Consider the following 21,478-nt stretch of genomic DNA (forward strand, 5'->3'; position numbering starts at 1 on the left):
ACCTTCGAGTTAATCTATGGGCAGGTCCAATTACAGGTATACTGGCGTTAATCCTAATTGATCTTAAAGTTTCAGTCATTTAATACCCCCACTACTGGTGAATCTTCACTTCCCAAGGGAACCATACATGAAAGGCTATTTCAATGAGGTTTAATTTTTGGTGATTCTCTGAATAGCATTTGAAAAGTAGAACAAGAGAGAAAAGCAAAGCCCTCAAGAATGCTCCTTTCTCATCATCCCCAAAATCAAGGCTAATAAAAATTTGTTTAACACGAGTTACATTTCTTTCAAAACGTAAACAGTCTCCTTTTAACAGGGAAAATAAAGTGTTATTGAATGTCTTCATCAGTCCATGGTATCTAGGATTTACTGTTTTGGCTTCTTGTACTTTGCAAGATAACCAGGAATAAGCCTTTATTTCCACTTGCCAAATCAAATACTGGCTCCCAGGGTAATCTGGTAACAATAATTTATTAAACTACCAAAAATATTAGCCAATGTATGCTGTTAAATATCTAACAACTAGATCTCTGAGGGAAAAAATAAAAAGCCCCACTTTGTAGCATTTGCCAACTTCCATGGTGTAAATACTCCCTCTGTGGCCAATTTCAAACTACCAACGTGAAGTCACTAAATGCAGAGTTGGAAACAGCTGTGCATTAGCACACAATTACATAGTATTTCTACCAGAGAGATACAACACATGTGAATTAACTCAAGGGCATAGATAACAGTAAAATGTAGTGAAGTAATTTGCCAGTGATGAGTTTGGAGTATTCATAATTTTGTTTTTAAGATAATTTTACTTAATTGTAAGTTAATATTGAATACAATTTAATCTTTAATAATGACTATTTAAAACTGTCTTGCAAAATTCGACAATCAACTTTCCTGAGCCAGTAGAAGCCGGCTCCAGCACACCACTAACTCATGGCCCTATAGGGATGGGAGTACCGAGCACAGAAAAGATAAGAACCTGCCTGCAAAGGGAATTACCAATCACTCAAAGGCAATGAGCTGCGCAGAATACACAGACAGGGCATGTGGGGTGAGATGTGAGGAAGGAAGTTGGGTCCAGGATGGGGAAGGCAGTCCTCTGAGCTCATGCTATCTGTGTATTGCCTCCTGGTAGTTGCCCCTCCAGAGGACTTGCGAGTGGCTGGTATCAGCGACAGGTCCATTGAGCTGGAATGGGACGGGCCGATGGCAGTGACGGAATATGTGATCTCTTACCAGCCGATGGCCCTGGGGGGCCTCCAGCTCCAGCAGCGGGTGCCTGGAGATTGGAGTGGTGTCACCATCTCGGAGCTGGAGCCAGGTCTCACCTACAACATCAGCGTCTACGCTGTCATTAGCAACATCCTCAGCCTTCCCATCACGGCCAAGGTGGCCACCCGTACGTACCATTTCCCCATCCTGTTTCATTCTTCTTTTCTCCTACGGGAGATCATGGGCATTCATGATAGTAGGGTCTTTTCTTAATTCTTCAGGGATGCCTGCAATAATCATTACTCTTGAGGGGAAGGGCTTCCAACGTGACCCACTTAGGAGAGGGTACCTCATTAAAAAGGCACTTCCAAAAATGAGTTTCCAAATCTAGGCAACCCCTATCAATTATAGAACCAAAAGGACAAAAAGTACTTTAATTATTGAGTTCTGACTTGTTATAAGCTAGTCTGATTAGAAGTCAAGGAAAGTATGAGACTTATATAGACTTCAAATCTAGTTAGAGACTAGAAACCAGGAGATATGAAATAGGGTGTATAATAAGCAAGTGTAAATGGTATGTTACAGATGGTAAGTGTATAACAGAGTGGAAAAAAAAATCTTATTTAAAACCACAACTGAAAACTCCCACCTCTCCTCATAGCATATTTCTTCGTGATCGTTTATTTGGTAAAATATCCTGATAGTCCATTTTGATTATAAACATTGAGGCTCTAAAGCATCGTCTAGAAAGACAACGGGGTAAAAGAGAGACAGACAGACACAGAGAGCAAGCTAAACTCTTCTCCATGAGAAATGGAAGTGTTCTATTTATAACAGAGAAACTGCTATAGGTATGTATCTATATTTTGTATGTTTATTTAAGCACAGAAAATTTTTAAAAAATTGCATGCCAACTATTAACATTGACTACATCGAAGAGCAGAATAAGAAAGAGATGGGAAGGGGCTGCTATTTAGTTTTCTTTTTACACCTCCGAATTCTTCAATTATCTTTCCAACACCACTTGTCCAGCTCTCAAATGCCAGCTAGGTGTCCAACAGTCCAGTTCAATTCAGTTCAATATCTATCCACCTGGAGTTAGCATCAGATCCCACAAGCTAAGTCCTCAGTCTCACAGGGCCTCCACGTCAGTTGCCATCACAAGTCCCAGGTTGTCACCAGGACTTCTGACTGACCAGCTATAAATTTAAGGAGTTCCCACAACCCCTGCTTACTTTTGGTAATTCCTTAGAACTCACAGAGCTTTACTCCCTATTACCAGTTTCTTATAAAGGATACAACTCAGGAACAACCAAATGGAAGACATGCATAGGGTGAAGTATGGGGTGTGGAGTTTCCACGTTCTTTCTGGACAAGCACCCTTCTCAGTACCTCCATGTGTTCACCCACCCAGAAGCCCTCTGAACCCCGTCGTTTAGGGTTTTTTTTATGGAGGTTTCATTACACAGGCATGATTGACGAAACCACTAGCCATTGGTGATTAACTCAAGTCAGCCCCTTTCCCCTCCCTGGAGGTTGGGAGGTGGGGCTGAAAGTTCCAACCCTCTCTCTAAATCATGCCTGGGTTTTTCTGCAGACCAGCTATCTAGGAGGTCCCAACTACCGGTTATCTCATAATCATACAAAAGACACTCATCACTCCGGGAATTCCTAGGGTTTTGGGAGCTGTGTGCCAGGACAAAGACCAAATACTTATTTTTTATTACATAATGCAGAGAATTTAGCAGTAGCAGGAAACGGGAACAAGATGTGACCATGAAACATAAGCCCCTGGGTTGGTAAATGGGACTTATCACCAAATATGGGATGAGAGATCTGAGCCCATTTTATGTAGCTCTTAAATGACAAGATGGTATCTGGATAACAAATGTCATGAAAGTTCAGAATAAGAAGAGGTTGAAGTAGGAAGAGTTGGCTTTGAAGTCTCCATGGAGGCCCAGGGACTTGAGTTATGCTTTGAAGGATGTAAGCATAGGGGCAAGCAGAGGGAAAAGGATTTAAGAAGTCATTTTGTCCCCTTGCTTTTCAGGTGACAAAGATCCTGTTATAATATTGGACTCCCCCTATGAATGCTGCCTTTTTTTAAATATGCCTGTAATTATCACTGTTTATATTTGACCTTTTTCTTCAACTCCTCTCGTGCCTGAGAACTAATTTAAAATATTTGCAATGATTGTGTAGAGAGGCAGGTCACCATCTGCCGCTTTTCCCACCTTGCTCCAGGATGGGTCAGCTCAGCAAGAGCCTGGCCCGACTCCCAGGCGTCTCTTCTCTGATCCACGTGCACATGCCGTGACGAGGTTTCCATCTCCCATGGCCTTTATTACACCAATTCAGGGCATCCCCTCAGGCAAGCTCCCAGGTGACAAGGACAGAATCATGTAAGCTCCCCTGACACGCCTTCAAGTGGGTTCAGAATCAGCCCTGCCTTTCACCAAGAAGCGTGAGGAAGCTTCCAAACAGGAAGGATGAGAATCTGTCAATTTTCCAATGGGAATATCCCAGGAGAGGCACAGCTGAAATGGGAGCAGGCTCGCTGGAGAACTGAGAAAAGTCGTGCTGTCGTATTTCAGGGCTGGTAATTGGGACTCCATTAGGACAAGCATACTTCCACCTGTGCCTGTGCGTGTGCATGTGCGTGTGCGTGTGCGTGTGCGTGTGTTGTTGGGGAGGGGGCCGGGAGGAGGGTGTAGGGAATGGAAAAAGAGGGAGATAAGCAGAGGAACTAAAAACGAGATACATGAGGCACAGGTGAGTGAAGGAGAGAAGGGAGAGAGAATGAAGGAACAGCTGGAGAAAAGAAGAAGCTAGTGGAGTGAGAGTGAAAACCCCAGCATCTACTACTGTCCCTTGATTATGCCCTTGCTTTGCTTGTATACATGAAATGGAAATTTCAGACCATCCTAGACGATTTGAGCTAAACAAGATATTCTTAGGGCACATCACGTGATCGAGAAAAGCATTCCAGACTATATTCTGAAGTTGGCTTCCTCCACGTCTTTCATTACTCTCTGTGCCACGGTTTCCTGGGTGTGAAATGGAAACAGTGATGTTAGCCTTTATGTTGTCTCTCAGGAACCCTTAAAGCCTCTGAAGACAGTGTTCAGTTTCTCTGAAAAAGGCATTATGTTAAATGCCAAGATTCACCACCTTAGTAAGGAAAGGAAAGTGTGTTTTTTTATTTTAATAGTAACCTATTATGTAACAGAAAGCATAAAAAAGTATTTATTAGGTTATGTTTGTTAACTTTATTCATATCTTCGCCCACACTGAGTGCCAAGACCACAGTGACATGGGCTGATCCCTTACCTGGAACCCACCGCCTCTGTAATGAGATTGGGATAGCCTGCCCATCACACGCCATCGCACCCATGGCGTGGAGGGAGCCCCAGGTAATGCTCTCTGCCCCTGCCAGGGAGAGCCATGACATGGTCACCCACATTGCTGTGTTCCAGATCTCTCCACTCCTCAAGGGCTACGATTCAAGACAATCACAGAGACCACCGTGGAGGTGCAGTGGGAGCCCTTCTCATTCTCCTTCGATGGGTGGGAGATCAGCTTCATTCCAAAGGTAACCCCCACCTGTCAGACTGCCGAACAGCCTTATTTGGGGTATTCATGCCCTCAACTTGGAATCGGGGCAGCAAAAAAGGCACTCCCCCCAATCTCTCTCTCCATGCCATCAGGACACAAAGGGGCATTTTGTGGGTATATAGGCTACAGAACATTTCTTTCATAAAGGCTTGGTAAGGACTGAGTAATGGCCCTGAGCCTGGCACCTGAGCCTTGGATGACAAGAGAAGCGGAAGCAGCCACCAGCCCCAGCTCTCTGCTCAGAAAGCTCTAGGGTTTAGCAAGCTGTCATTTTAGCAAGTCTGAAAACTGAGACCTTCAAAAAGTTGGGGCGTCTCTTTAGGACATAAGAAAAGCCAAACTGAATCGGTCTTATGATCAACCCACAGCTTCCTTCTGTGCCGACAGATGCCCCCAAAAGTCAGCTTGTATGGCTTCAGTCTCTAAAGGTCAGAGATGTAACACAAAAACACCTTTCATAACCTATTCATTGAGAAAATTTTTCCTTAAGCAAATTATATTATTAGTCTTTGAGTTAAAAATTATCCTAAGATTCCTTTCCATTCATCAAAGCAGTATTTTATTTTATTAACCCTAAAACTACTTTTCTAAGTTGCCAGAGGCACCTGACTAGTTCTAGTTTTCCAGGATTTATTAACGCCACTGATGGTTTCCCTAACTATACCACTCATAAGGGTATAATGTTTAATCATAGTCCTTTCCTCTGTCTTCATCTTTCAATATCAAAGAGGATTTTTTCAGTCATTCATCAGACTTAATGACAGATGACACATTTTTGGCCGATGAGACTATGATTTCACCATTGCTTTACTTCAAAATTCTTAGAGGCATGGACTGTTGGGACTGATGACCCTTCATTTTATATCTAGTTTGTTTAGTTTATAAAGACTAAGACTCAGTGAACTTAAATGATTTCAGACAGCTAGTTGGTGGCAGGCTTAAAAGAAGAATTGGGTCTCCACTTCCTATTCCAGGGCTCTGTCCACTTCTCTTATGTGGATATAGTCATGCCATGGCAAGCTAAATACATCGAAGCAGACATTCTCTACACATACGTTCTTCTATGTCTTATCTGCATTAAAATGGCCAGTAAAGTATGGTGAGCAATTGGATTTATAACAGGGCAGAGAGAATCATGTCACTCTGCCACTCAGGCAGGAAAAAAACCAAAGCCAGGTTTGCCTGTTTTATATCCAATATGTAAAACTCTAAGAGTGGGGCTAGCCAGGGCATGCCAAGGTCAAATATACAGCCACAGAGAATAGCTGTATCATCTGTAGGTTGAGGCCAGTGGGAGGTCACGCTGATTTATAAAAGTGTGGCTATAAATTACATAATAGGGCACTCCAGGTGACATGAACAGAGACCAAAGAATAGTGGAGAAGTGCAGTGCCACAAAAAAGAGCCCTCTTGTCGCCTCCATTTCCAGAGGCACACAGAGAAAATGTATAATAATAGGCAAACAGACAGACAGACAGACAGGTGGGTAGAAAGGTACAAAATCCTGGACCCAGCATCATCAAGTTGATCTTTTTCATTTCCTCTTCCACCAACTTGTCTCTTTCTTCTCTCCTTTGTATTATTCTTTGTTCTACCCCCTTTCTCTTCCTTGTGCTTCACAGCTGGTTGTGTCACGGATTCCTAACTCATCTGGCTAATAAGACAATGACAGACTTGCAGCCAGTGTAACACCATGAGAAACTCCAGACACAGAAAAATAATAGCTCCGGCTCATTAAAAAACTGGGAATGTCTTAGTTTGAAACATGTTGTCACGTACATAAAGATGTTTACACACATACATACACAACTAGACTCTTCTAAATAGCCAAGGGCATGCTCACCATGATAAATGCCAAAAACTCTCATAGATGGTAAGCATCAGACATTTCATTTTTGGCAAGAGCCAATCTACATCACCTCATGACTAATTTTTATTGGCAAACTCAGTAGACTCAGGAGAGGCCAAAGAAATGTTCTTGAAAATTGGTTCTCCGTTTGCCAGATCCTCATAGAGTGGTGACATTCTTCTTGATCCTGCTGGGAGTCATTCCTGGCCCCAGACCCTCAGCCGTCAGCCTGGAGGGCAGAGAAGTGGTCCCCATCTTTAATTCACAGTCAGTGTCCCACACATTTCCCTCCCATTGATTTCCTCTTTTGCTTTCTCTGCTTCTCCCTTCCCCCCTCCCCACCCCTGCCCTGCAGAACAATGAAGGAGGGGTGATTGCCCAGCTCCCCAGTGATGTTACATCCTTCAACCAGACGGGATTAAAGCCTGGGGAGGAATATACTGTCAATGTGGTGGCTCTGAAAGAGCAAGCCCGGAGCCCCCCTACCTCGGCCAGCGTCTCCACTGGTGAGTGCCCCCAACCTTTCACCTTATAGCTAACCATTAGGTCACTCAGGAAAAACTGCAGATGCACCCAGGAAGTAGAGAGACAAAGGGGTGCTAGGATTTCTCCCACAGCTGAGATTAATTTGGGTACCTGGAGATGGAGCTACTCGACCAGATGCTTGGCTGAACATCTTCCTTATCCTTGCAAGCACAAAAATCTGGAAGAGTATTCTACGGGGAAATTCTTTGTTAGGATCTCTTCTGATCTTAAGATCTCTTCTGATCTTACTCATTAAGAGGCCTTGTTTGTCAGCCCCTAGTATCTTGAGCTTTGGAGCCAGCAAGGGCTAATTCACTCTTATTTATTGTGAGATTTGCAGAAAGTCATTTGACCTTCCCAAACCTTGATTCATTTGACAATGATGAACTTCATAGAAATGACATGAGGATTAAATCAGATAAAGCACACAAAGTGATTAGCACTGTGTCAATGACAGTGAGTGCTCGATAGCTTGTGTGTATACATACACTCAGAGAACACTGTTAGAAGTGAGAGCGGGAAATGTCGTTCAAAACCAGTAATTGTGGGTTGGGTCACTGTTCAAGGTGATGACTTAAGTTGATTATTATTTCATCCCCACAGTTCCTCTTATGCAAGACCATTATATTTCTAGGTTTGATTAATTAACTGTATCGCATTTTGCTTTTTTGTTTCCTTAGCTGACAAAGGATGCTGTAAATTAACAATTATGATGCATGTGTGTGTGCCCTCAGCTAACAAAGGATGCTGTAAATTAACAGCTATGATACATGTGTGTGTGCCCTCACCAAGAATTTCTCAGAAGTTATAAATAGCTTCTGGTATCATTTTTGGCCCTCATTTTATTGATGGGAGAGTTGAAACTCGAAGGTTAAGCAATGGTCCCTGTTAGTAACAGACTGAGGTAGGCGAATATTGGTACCGCTTTATTTTTCATAAACAGAAACTGACACCTAAGAAAACCAGTCATGAGTGCAGGACAAAGGCCAAGCTGGCCAGAAAAGGGAATCACAACACTATATAATGAGCCCATGTTTATGGATTAGTGATTCATACTTTGTTAATTGGATCCAAACTAAACAGCATCAGGTGCTGACGCTTATGCTCAGTCTAGAAAACACTGGTTTAAAACTACTGTGGCATTAGATTATGCTCCATTAGAGCACCAGTTTTCCATGGCCACGCCTCAAGGCAAGGAGGAAGTGGAGATGCAGGTCTCTAATTACTCCCACTCCCATGCCCCTCACACCCTCCAACCGAGGCAGCTCCACTTTTGTCTGTTTTATATTTTGTACAATCATTTAAGATTTTGTTCTTTTAAAAAAGAATATTAGCAAAAAAAAAAAAAAAGAATATTAGCCCCCTCCTCCCCAAAAGGCTTTAAAACCCACTATACTAATCCAAATACGTTTCAGAAGAAACTCTATTAGCCCTAAAGTCTAAAAGTACTCTGGACACCAGTGTCCAAGAATCTCTCCAGACACCAGTGGCCGGAGTTTTTCCCCAGTTCTGCTTCCCAAGGTTATGCTGGACCCTGAAGGGTTGATTTGGTAACACGTGTAGATTCTCCTCTTCTGATACGGAATGTTTCAGGGTCCCCAAATCACTTCTGTGATTTGATATTAAGAAAGTATTAGTAGGAAAAAAAAAAAAAAGCTAGAAGGAGATGGTTCATGAGAGGGCAGAGAAGAACATTACAGAGGGAGGACGCTTTTCTTCCAAAGTACTGACAGCACTTAGAGAAGACAGTCCAACTCTGCTTTAGTCTTCTACTTAAAACCACATTTTGACAACATCTGCAGTATTTTTTGGTTTGGAATTTCCTTAAGATTAAAATTAAAAGTTCCAGATCTAGTCATCTGTGGTAAAGCCAGGCAGAATTTTTTTCAATTAAGAAAAAAACTCCTAGTTCATATTTTGGGATTGTGTACAGAATTACGAAGAAATGGAAAGACAAATATTTATTCCAGTTTACTTTTTGAGTAGGGTGTGTGTTTGTTTAAAAATTAGGCCCTAAGTTGAAAGTAAGCTGATACCTCCTTGACTGGAATGGGACATGGTTACCCAATGGCCAACTGAAGGGCCGAATCCAAGGACGGCTGCAGAAAAGATGGTTGGCTCCCAGCCCTGTCTGCTGTTTTTAAGAAACGATTGTTTAATTATTTCCCTCCGCTAATGCCTGACCCACACCAACCCCCTGCTGCTAAGCTCTGAGTCCTCATCAGGCACGCAGGCTGGCTTCTTCCAGGCAGGCCATTTTGGGAATTCAAATTACAAGACCTCCTGCAGCCAGAGTCCTCGGTGCTGCCCAGTCACATTTTAATATGAGCAATCATTATGATTAGGATTTGGGGACTTAAAAGAGCTGATGGACAAAAGCCTTACATGGTCATTTGAGTTTTGGTGACATCTTTTTTTTTTTTTCAAGAAGCTCCAATTCATTGAAATGTTTCACTTTCTTTCTTATGCATATAGAGAGTCATCTATTTACTTCATTTACTCAACACCCATTTACTGAGTGTCTACTATGTTTCAAGCACTATGCTTATTTAGCAGTTAGGAGATAATTTCCTCCATCTCATTATTAAATTAAATGGAATTAAAAAGGCCCAAGTTACCTAAAACCACTAAATACAGCGTGCAGAAAAGAAAACATCTGGATATATTCTGTTAAATCTCATTATTACTCCAAATATGAAAAACAGAACTTCACTTTCACTCCAAACCAGGTGGCACCAAAACCAAAATGGTCTGGTGATTTTCATTTTGGCTGGTGCCAGACCAAAATTCCTAAGCTGCTTAACAGAGAACAGGACTGGGCTACACCCAGAAAGAGGGCGGGGTACCCAGCGAAAGGCCCAACTCGGAAAGAGAGAGAGGATCCAAGTCAGGCTGAGACAGTCCTGAGGGAGACACTCCATTCTGGAGACAGACGAGGAGGTGGTCCAGTGCAGACTGGTTAAAAAAAACAGAAAACAGTCTTCGTCAAGACTCTCTGGTAACAAGGGAAAAACACTTTCTTAAACTAGCTGTAGCAAAAAAGATAATTTACTGGAAGGACACAGAGTGTCTTATGAAACCCCAGGGCCAGAAATGCATCTGAGTCTCACAAAAGACTTGAACCAAAAAATGGACAGTCAAGAACCGAGTTATTCTCTATACCTTTCTAGAAGCGCCACAAGGTCACTCACTTCTGCTTCTCTCTGTGTATTTGCTCCTAAAATTCTGCACCCAGTTCCAGTATGTGTGTGACTGGGGGAGGGGTTCCCCACACCAAGCAATTCTCTGCAACACCAGCTGGGTGTCCTACCATTCAACTCAATTTCAACACATCTACCCGGAGAGAGCATCGGATTCCACAGGTTGGAGGGCTCAGTCCCACAAGACTACCCTCCACTTCAGATGCCAATCACGAGCCCAGGTTGTCACCCGTGCTTCTGACTGACCAGCTACAGATTGGAGGTTCCTACAACCCCTCCTTGGGTTTGATTAATTTGCTAGAGAAGCTCATATAACTCATGAGGAAACTCATTTTCTCACTGAATTACTGGTTTATCACAAAGGATATTAAAGGATACAAATCAACAGCCAGATGAAGAGATACATAGGTGAGGTCCTGAACAAAGGAGCTTCTGCTCCTGTGGAATTTGGGGCCCATGGCAGTGGCACATGGAAGCATTCTGGTTCCCCAAGCTGGAAGCTCTCCAAACCCAGTCCTTTTGGATTTTTATGGAGGCTTCATTACATAGGCATGATTGATGGACTGACCAGACGTCAGGGGTGGGACTGAAAGTTCCAACCCTCTAATCACCTGGTTGGGTCCCTTGGCAACCAGCTTTCTCCCTCACTTCATTAACATAACAAAAGACAACCTGATTACTCTCATCACTTAGAAAATTCCCCGGGTTTTAGGAGCTCTGCGCTAAGAAGGGAAAACCAAATATGTATTTGTTAAAAAGTCACCTTTTCCCCTTTCTCCTCTTCTCTTTCTCTCTCTCTCTGTCTCTCTCTCTCTCTCTCTCTCGCTCGCTCGCTCTGTCTCTGTCTCTCTGTCTCTCTCTCCCCAGATCAGATGTTTTCTATTTATTTGTGACTATGGTAGAGAATGGCCAGACCAGCCCTGGCTCTACATGGTCCAAAACCAGCTAACCAGAGAGCCAGAGTCTGTGGTTCCAGTTCCAAATCCTTGAAGAATATTAATATTAATGTTAATCAGCCCCAGCTAGAGGGGTGTAGTCCATAATAACGCAAACATGGAAGCCGGGCCAGATCTTTTTAGAAGGTAATGAGTAATTCAAAGGAGGGCACGTCAGCCATCCAGACACACCATGAGGAGTTGAGAACACCATTTTCTATTCTACTCACTAAGCCCTTTCTATTTCCCTTCTACATTCTCTCACCTTGCCCCACCGCCACCATCATCTAATTCAACATGAACAGGACCCCAAGTGGGTGCTGGAACCAGGGTGGTAGGACCCCTAGGAAACCAACCAGCTTTTCCTAGGTAACACCATCCCACAATGGTGTTCCCTTCAGGTGCTCAGTGCCAGAGGCCAGGACTCACGAGGGACACATGCTGAATAACCTGGAGGGACTGTGTGTGACTGCAGTGCCCTCCTGGCTCAGGAATACGCAAGAACCGGTGGGGAAAAAATAGCCCACAAGAGGCTGTTCCAAAACAGAGATCCTTGTTTTTACAGAACAGCAAGTTTCCCCAGAAGGCATATTTCATATCCACAAATACAAATGTCTGTTGGGTTTTTGACTGTCTTAGCAGCTGGTTGACTGAGTTGTCGGTACAGCTGAGCAGGGACATCTTCTGGATACTCGTGATGCCCTCATTGGCAACCAAGTTGGAAGTCTCAGATATTTAGATAGGGCTGCTAATTTCATAGGTCTTTCCTTGGGGCTCACAGAATGTGAGAGCTGGGCACACACGAGAAACACAGTTCTCTGTTGTCTGTCCCATAACCTCCTGACAGAACAGTGCTGGCCCTCTCAAGCCAGTAAGTGCCCTTCCCCTGCCTCAACTGGGAAGTGCCAATCCTAAAAACCACAGCCCCGTGACAGCAAGATTCAGGGGACCTAAGATCCAGTGTCTGTTCCCCCACTGAAAAACCATGTGTCCTCAGGAAATAGATTTTATCTCACTGTGTCTCAATTTCCCCATCTGTAAAATGGGATGATAATACCTATTCTCTCTCTGACCAACCAGGCTAATGTAAGGAGGAAAGGAAAGGAAAGAGCTTAAGTCAGAGGCTCACTTCTCAAACTTTTTTTTTTTTCTATTGGATCCTTCTCATCAGTCATTGATGGGCCCACGCACATCCTGGTTCGAGATGTCTCCGACACTGTAGCCTTCGTGGAGTGGACCCCACCTCGAGCCAAAGTCGATTTCATTCTCTTGAAGTACGGCTTGGTGGGCGGGGAAGGTGGGAAGACCACCTTCCGACTGCAGCCTCCCCTGAGCCAGTACTCGGTACAGGCCCTGCGGCCCGGCTCCCAATACGAAGTGTGGGTCAGCGCAGTCCGTGGAAACAACGAGAGCGAGTCCACCACCACCCAGTTCACAACAGGTGAGGCTGTAGGTGGGGTGGGGCGGGGTGGGGGGAGCAGAGCCTGAGGAGGGGAGAGGGTGCTGAGCCAGCTGGTGTCCTCATGGCAAGAGGGGCATCCAGGGAGAGAGATGACGTGTGCTTGGGCATCCACGTATCACAGACACTGCAAGAAGGAAGCGAGAGGTTTCAGGGCATCCCGGTGAGGTCACATCTCAGGGCAGAGGAGCGCACAGCACCAGTGGATAGGAGAGCTGGGTTCCTGTCCTACCTCTGCTACCAGCCAGATCTGTGACTTGACAGAAGTCTCTTCCCCTCAGGTTTCAGGTTTCTCCTTTATAAAATGAAAAGTTTGTCCTGAAGTCACTTGACATCCCCATCGCTAGCCCAAAGGGAAATTCTGTGAGGGTTCAGTACCCCTTCCAGGAGTCACTTTATTGCAATTTGCCGGAAATGGCTGTAATGACTGCATAAATCCACAGTGACTACACCAGCACGATGGCGCCCCTTGGAGTTGTGCAAAGCCGGGCCTGCATGCCTGGAAGCAGGCCTTCCACCTGAGAGTCTGTGACTCATCCTGCCGTTTGTGGGCACCGGCAAGAAGGCTAATGTAGACTCGGCTCCAATAGTCGGGAAAGGCCAGACCTCACGACCTACTCCCTGGCTCTCTAGGAGCCCATCAGGACAACCAGCTAGTGGACAAGTAGGTCAGGCACCATCCAAAGACAGGCTCCCTGGCACTCTCACTGGGTGATCGGGGGCTGTGATCCGACAGTGAGTCTCTGTCTAACCCAGATACCCAGTCTTGGCCTCTCTGCCCTGTTGGGGGGCAGCAGGGGGGTGGTCACACATCAAGGAATGTCTCTGACAACTCCCCAGTTGTTGCAGAGATCAAAGGAGACTGCCAGCTTCTGTAAGATCTAAGAACAAGCATCTCCTGATGGGGTGAAGTAGGAGAATCACTAATTCAGGCATCCTACATTGAGTGGTAGCCTAAGAGTCTGTCACGGGATGGGGTAAGCCAGCCAAGGGGCTGCAGGGAGGGTCAATAAACAGCACCATTACCCTCCACCTGTGTTTAAAATCAGCTGATAAATCAGGCAAAGAGTAAGACAGATGGAGGCCTAAATATCCCCTAGATTGGAGCATGTAGCTTAGTGTTGGATGGGCTTGCCAACGGATGGACCCTGTGGACCTGGGCAAGACCCCCATCTGGCGGAAGCTGTGGGGCTACGCAGGTTAGGGCTTACAGCACAGAGGAACAAGCAGAGGCCGATCCCCATGTGCAGACGGCTCCCATGAGAGAGGGTAGCAGGAGGGCCGTGCCTAGGCCTGCTACAAAACTCACCATGGAAGCAAGTCCGTCTTCCCCAGCAGAAGAAAGAGGAAGGCCGGGAATCTCATAATGGGTTTCCCTCCACCCCAAAGGAAACATTCCCTGTTACAAGGGAGCAAGCACGGACACTGACGAAACAGAGAAGGCAGCTTGATTCTGAAAGAGGCCCTCTCAGGTTTGCTCTCCAGCCCCTGTGCTAGACTCCACCCCAGCCAGGGGTCGCTGGTCAGATGTTTTACTGAACACACGTTGGGATCCCCAGTGACTGTGCATATGTCTTTAAAATAAAGGGACTACATTCTGCCCATTTCTCTTGCTGTCTTTTCCCACACTGAACCAAAACTGCTCAGGGCCTCACACACAAGCTCCCTTCTTGGTGAATTCAAGGTCAGCCCTGCCCACCCCTCAGCCTTCGCACCCCCAGGACACGGTCTGCTCCGGTGCTGGGACCTCCTGAGGGCCATGAGTCCTGCATTCTTTTTTAATTTCAACACAGTTTTTGTATGAAAAGTGGTTTCTTTGTGCTTTACTCAGATAAGGAGTTTGAAGAGGCAGAAAATGAGACGAGAGCTCTCCAGGAGCAGGACGGAAAGCATAATTCTTGATGCTTACGTCAACGAGATGGAAGCAGGACTGGCTGATGGCCCAGGAAAATTCCAATCAAGACAATTACATTCTGCCTCCTAGAAGCTCCCCCTGAGTTTCCGTTTGTTGCGTGATTCTCTGTTTGCGGTTGCCTGGAGGATGGGCAGCTGCTAGGTGGCTACCTTCTGCAGGCAGCAGCAGCCTGCACCTCCAAGCTGTCCCCCTCTGCCCGAAGCGGATGAGGGGGCAACAGGGTGGGGTGCGTTGCCGCGGACAGCTTTGCAGCCCAGCTCTCAAGGCCTGGGGTTGGCAGGTGCTGGCTGAATGAGAAGGTGCCTGGACCCTCACGGCAGGGCCCTCAGTCATTTCAGAGCTCTGCTTAAATTCAAATTAGCCAAAGTGCTTTTCCAGGTGATGGCTTCAACACTAGGAGCGCACTAATTGCACAGGCAATTAAAACTGGGATTTGCTTCCTGCGTGGTGAGCAGATTTGTCTAGGTCTTAGAGCCGCTCGGAAAAAGGAAAGCACCGATGGGAGCCCACTAAGGCCAATGGTTAGAGAGAAGGCAGCCCACGGAAACCCGGAGACCAGTCTCCCGAACCTCCCTGCCCTCCATAGCTCTGGTTGCAGTTGCCCTCATGGGGGCATTCCCGGGACTCTTTTGGTGGATCCTTTGGCAAACCACTGGAGAGAAGCACGGAACAGATTCTCCCTCACAGCCCTTGGAAGGGAGCCAACACGTTGATCTCAGACTTCCAGTTTGTGAGACAATACATTTCTATCCTTGAAGCCACCCAGTGTGTGGCCCTTGGTGGTGGCAGCCTCAGGAAACGCAACAAAGGCCCAAGTCACAACAGCTGGAGCTCCCACTTGCTGCGCAGGGACTGTACTCCGGGATTCTCCAGGAACTGCCTCCACAAGTTCAACCTGGATGGCCCTTGTCAGCCAGCCAAGACCAGCTGCCCTCAGTCAAAGCTGTTCTTTTCTCTGCACCACCTGGCCCCAAGCATCCTCAAAGTCCCCAGCTGGAATATTTAACAAGACTTTTCCAAAGGCTTTGAGGGAGCAGACAAGACAGAGAACTGACAGTACTCATTCAGCCACCTCACATGTGCTTAATGAACACCTAGTAGGTGCCAAGCACTGTCCTAGGCAGTGAGGATGCAGAACAAACAAGATAGACAAGATCCCAGTTCACATAAGTTACATTCCAGGGGGGGAAACTAAATAAGGAAGAAGAAAAGAAACATATGGGATCATTTCAATCACGAGGATTATGCTAAAAAAATGAAATGGATGATATAGAGGGAGTAGTCAGAAAGGCCTCTCTGAGGAGCTAAAGTTTTAACCAAAACCTAGGTGACCTCAGTCATGTGAGGGTCTGGGGAAGAGCGTTCCAGGCAAACGTACCAGCCAGTGCAAAAGCCCTAGGGTGAGAATAAGCTTGCTGTGATTCAGGAGTAGGAGAAAGGCAGTGCAGCTGGAGCACGGTGAGTACGGGTAGAATGTTCCAAGGTGCCACCTGAGAAGCAGGCAGGGCCAGATCACGTAGAGCCCTGCCACAATTAGGAGTTCGTAATAGGAAGCAGTGTAACGTTTTCAGCAGAACTGCTTGATTTAATTTATGTTTTAGAGGTGAGAGTCTACAGCCGCAGCCTCTCCACAGGGCCCCCACTGGACACCTGGCTTTACCTTGCCCCTAGCTTGCTGGTGTGTTGCAGAGGCCAGCACAGCTCCCACTTGCCAGGGTGCCCTTCAGCTGCGCCTCCTAGAGGTCAGGCTTCAAGACCTAGGGGGAGCAAACCATTTCACTCCACCCCAGTCCTAAGACACCTGCCTTCTCCAGCCCTCATTCTCAGGATTGATCTCCTTAGGGATCATTGACATTGGAAATGTCCAGTCCCTTCAGAGGAAACACTGCCGCCTATCCACAGGGCACAGGTCCTAAGGCCAAAAAAGCAAAAAACAAATCCATAGTCTAACAAACATTTCCCAGGTCTGGGGTCTTTAGTTGTGAAGAGCAGTAGGTAAATACAAGACTCAACCTGAACCTTAAGTGAATCTCTTTTTGCTCCAGTTCCATTCAGGCCACACACACCCCCAAGCCCCACCCAGTCCTTTGCCGGCCTCTCCTCCCACGTGAGATTTAGGGATCTGCAGCCCAGAGCATTCCTCCTACATACCCCTCTACTCAAGCTCCTCTTTCCATCCAACTGCTCGAGAAATCCCACACACAGCACGTGGATAATGCACAGTTTCCAGCATGCTAAACCCACACTGAGTAAGGAAACGTTTCTCAGAAAAATAAGCTGCAGAGGCATAAATCTGCTAAAAGATTCACCCAATTTACATCACTAAACAGAATACTTCTCACTCTGCAGCAGCTGCACTCAGATTGATTCACAACAGTCCCATCTTCTGAAAGAACAATCGGTGGAGACTTGCCTGGCGTTTGCAAATTAAAACAGTCCACTTGAGGTTTTCCCAGAGCAAATGGCTGGTCCACTCCAAAGTTAAATTCAAGTCTCAAAGTCAAGACCTATTTGGAACTTTTTAAGTGGCAGGTTGTCAAGACAGCACCTTCTTATCCTGTAAGTTGTTTATGTTGTTTCTGCCCAAATAAGCCTGAAGAGATGACCAGTCCTGGAAGAGAGAACCAGCCCCCCACAACTGCGGAAAAGACCTCAATGCCAATGGTCTTTTCATTGTTGTGGAATTCTTGGAACCCCAAGGAGCAAGCATTGGAGGCACCAGGAAGCCAGCCCAGGACTTGGGCACCTAATTTTGTACCAGGCACCATGCTACTCACTTCTACATGCATTGTCTAATTTGTACAACTCCCTGAAAAGTGAGTATTATTAGCCCATTTTACAGATGCGGCCATCAAGACCCAGTGAGATGAAGACTTGCCCACGGTCCCATTACAATAAGAGTCGGAGGTAGGGCTCAAACTGAGACCTGACTCTAAAGCTGACTGATTTCCAATACATCACATCCCCTCTCTATATGCAAAACTTTCAGCAGTGTCTATGCAAGTAAGTCCAGGGGAAGGCATCTTATACTTCAAAATCTTGCAGTCAATCCTCTGCTTTTTGCTCAGTGATCAAATTTGAAATTATTTCATCTTAATCACTTGGATGCCATCTCTGATTTCCACTTTCCAGGGTTTCTCTTGCTTAGTCTCAACCTTATGATACTAACTGGTTCATTCTTCAATTTCTAGAACACCACTAGAACTCCTGAATGGGCATGGGGGACGTGTGAAGTGTGTTGATATCTAACTCCCGAGTAAAACTCTCCAACCTGCCCACGTAATCTGTCATGGCCAACCTGGCAGACCAAAAGCTGAGGGGCAGCCCCTGGGTTCACTCAAACGTGAGGCAGAGGGTCATGGACTCTCACCCCAAAGCCTGTTCAAGTTCAAGATGCATGACAAATGCACATTATCCTGTGTGATGTTGGTGATATCTGGATTTTTTTAGAGATTGACGCCCCCAAGAACCTGCGGCTTGGTTCCCGCACAGCAACCAGCCTTGACCTTGAGTGGGACAACAGTGAAGCAGAGGTTCAGGAGTACAAGATTGTGTACAGCACCTTGGCAGGCGAGCAGTACCATGAGCTGTTGGTCCCCAAGAGCATCGGTCCAACCACCAGAGCCACGCTCACAGGTAAGTAAGGTCCTGGGGGCATGGCAGTTCCTGAGTCCATACCCTCCCAGCTCTCTCCCCGGCCATCCAACCCCACATCCAACCGTCGCCAAATCCCATTGACTTAATCCCTCAAGTACCTATCACATACGTCTGCTGTTCTCCATTGCACTGCCATCACCTGGTCTAAGCTACTACCATATCTTGTCTTCGCCACTGCGATAACCTCCCCACTTTCTCTCCCCTCTGCTCTCCTCTCCTCTTCACTCCATCAGTTATCTTTTCAAAATACATTTCCAGGGCTTCCCTGGTGGCACAGTGGTTGAGAGTCCGCCTGCCGATGCAGGGGACACGGGTTCGTGCCCTGGTCCGGGAAGATCCCACATGCCGCGGAGCAGCTGGGCCCATGAGCCATGGCCGCTGAGCCTGCGCATCCAGAGCCTGTGCTCCACAATGGGAGAAGCCGTGACAGTGAGAGGCCCGCGTACCGCAAAAAAAAAAAAAAAAAAAATACATTTATGATTATGCCATCCCATTTTGCAGCCATTTCAGGGACTCCGACTGCTCTTGGGATAAACTCCAAACCCTTGCACGGCCTTGGTTTCCTTACCATCTTCTCCAGTCTCCTCTCCCTCCCGCGTTCCCTGGTGCCCCCTGTGCTCCAGGCGCACAAGTCTACTTGTTTCAGTTCCTCAAACACCTTCTCCCTCCTGCCACAGCGCTTGGCACATGCTGTTCCCTCTGCCTGCCAGCCTCTCCCACCACCTTCTTTACCTCGTGACGTCTGCTTCCCTTCCAGCTCTCAGTTCACCTGTCACTTCTCTGGAACCCTCCCTGGTCCCCAGGCGAGGTCAGGTCATCCTGTCTGGCAGCCTTATCTTACTGGTTACCACTCACAGCACTCCTCAAGTTATCATTGTACGCTTGTGGGTGTGATTATTGGATTGTCAGTCTCCATCTTAGACTAAACTCTGTGAAAGTGGGACCATATTTGGTTTCACTCATCATGACTCCCCAGCGTTCAGCACAGCATCTAGCACTTACAGGTCCTGGATAAGTGATGAACGAATGAATAAACGCATGCATGAATGATGAGAGAAACTGCACATGTTCACTATGACTGGGGCATAGGCTACAAGAGGCCAGTGATAAGGTAAGAGCCTGGTTATGCCTTATGTACCCTATAAAGAGTGTGAGTGGAGGGTTGTTGAAAGGTCTGAAATAAGATGATGCAATGACCAGATTTGGGCAGCTACAGTGTGGAGAACAGACGGGAGGAGGACAAGGCCAAAGGCAGGGAGAGGTCAGGAGGCTGCACAGAGTCAAAGAGAGAGATAATGGTGGTATGAACTAAGACGATGACCCAGGTCACCATGACGCTTGGCTGGGGAGCATTCCGGGTCCCCATGACGATGTGGCGTCCAACCAGTGCTCCTCCTGGGGCCTTAGACACACCCGCCAGGAAAACCTACCTGCTGGACTTTGCTGAAAGGTAGATGGCTGGAAATGTGGGGCACAGTTTTCAGATGGAGACTGTGCAAAGCAGCCATGGACCAGGGGCCACCAGTATGCTCGCAGAGACTTTGTTTATCCTGTGTCTTGGCTTCTTGCAAAAGCATTAGTAGACAAGAGATCCACACAGAAGAGTGCGTACAGTAAACAAGGGCAGTATAATCAAATCTGTTTTCCTCCTGAACTGAAATCCCAGACCACGTTGCCAAATGAGGCCAGTTAAAGTAAATATAATAAATGTTTTTTCCAAACAGACGCACTCCTGAAACACAGCAAGGAGATGGAAAGATATGCTGACCAAGCAGGTTAATGGGGGTGAATTAAACATAGCAGGAACAGACCATCTGGCACAGAGCCTTTACAGAGAGCTGGAGACATTCACAAAAATTAAGCTAAACAAAAAACCCTGCAGTGATACAGGAGGGAACTGGTTCTAGGTGCAGCCCATCTCTGCCCAGAGCTGCAGGCTGCTTTGGCAATTAGCAATTTTACAAAGATGATGGCTAGTTGTTTGGATGGAGGACACACTTTAAAATCATGAGATATAGAGAAGAACTCAGTCACATCCTCCTAATAATCATCCTATTATTTCCCATTACCGGGGGCGGGGGGCGGGGAAGAAGATTCTACATCCATTTGATCATCTCTGTTATTCCAGGCACCTTCATATAGTTTTAGCTTATTGAATCTTCACAACAACAACTCATGAGGGACAGGTGAACTAAAATATTGCCTGCCGTATCGGTAAACAAAGGATGTCACAGCCATCGGCCATCACATCATAGGCGCCCCAGTCAGCATCTCCATTTTACGGATGAGGAAATTGAGACTCGGGGATTTTGGAAACTTGCCCGAGTTCACAAAGCTAGCAAGGGGGCTGTGACTCAAAGGCAGTTCTGAATTCTAGTCAAAAGTCCCCATCCCTTTTCATGGCTGCTCCTACTAAAGAAGTAACATGAAAGGAGCAGTCAAATCTTGCAGACTTACAAGGAATGGAAAGGTTATTAGTGAGGAGTGAGCTCAGATAGGTTGATTTTTTTTTATATTTGAATTGGGCTTATGAAATAAAATTATAAATATATATTACACATAATTATCCCAGGGAGCTCACTGCTGGGAAGATTTACAAAGGCAAATAGCCTTATGTGATTTAAAAAGGGATTATAGGAATGTAAGGAAATCAAGTATATCTGTACTTGCTGAGATGCAGATTACAAGGATTGCTGGCACTCTCGCTGTGGTAGCTGGGGAAAAAGAAGGAAGGACCTGGAAGGAAGGAAGGCAAAAAGAGCGAGAAGTTTGACCCCAGCTCTAAATAGTTGTGTTTTCTCCCTCATTCTCCAACTTGGATGCTAAAGAGGAGAGTTTTTTCAGCTTCCGAGACCTGTTTTTGTTTTGGGGGGTTTTGTTTGTTTGTTTTTAGTTCCAAACAAGTTATTTGCTTGTATATATAAAACAAGACCCTGGACTCAGTGGGAAGGGCATTCCAGGCTTATCTGAAGCAATTCCTCCCTGGCCAGAAAGAGTATGAAGGACTAGAAACTTCAGCTGTCCCCACCCTCCTTATCCCCAGTCAAAAATAACTGCAACCTTAGCAAGAAGGTACCATTCTCTCTTGTCTCAGTTTTATTTGAATGCTCGGTC

At 46.1% G+C, this 21,478-nt stretch overlaps 1 protein-coding gene across 1 annotated transcript in view; it reads left to right on the plus strand.

Moving 5' to 3' along the window:
• TNR (tenascin R) overlaps positions 1-21,478 on the plus strand; it is an 82,693-nt gene that overhangs the window by 9,499 nt on the left and 51,716 nt on the right. The window contains exons 3-7 of the mRNA XM_022556645.3: positions 1,133-1,396; positions 4,686-4,801; positions 7,029-7,179; positions 12,505-12,774; positions 18,158-18,343. Coding sequence (XP_022412353.2) covers positions 1,133-1,396; positions 4,686-4,801; positions 7,029-7,179; positions 12,505-12,774; positions 18,158-18,343 — 987 coding nt within the window. The remainder of the gene's footprint in view (positions 1-1,132; positions 1,397-4,685; positions 4,802-7,028; positions 7,180-12,504; positions 12,775-18,157; positions 18,344-21,478) is intronic.

The sequence above is a fragment of the Delphinapterus leucas genome, chromosome 1 (genome assembly GCF_059928025.1).
Source record: "Delphinapterus leucas isolate spDelLeu-1000000601 "Yukka" chromosome 1, BTC_Dleu_Yukka2, whole genome shotgun sequence".
Classification (NCBI taxonomy): domain Eukaryota; kingdom Metazoa; phylum Chordata; class Mammalia; order Artiodactyla; family Monodontidae; genus Delphinapterus; species Delphinapterus leucas.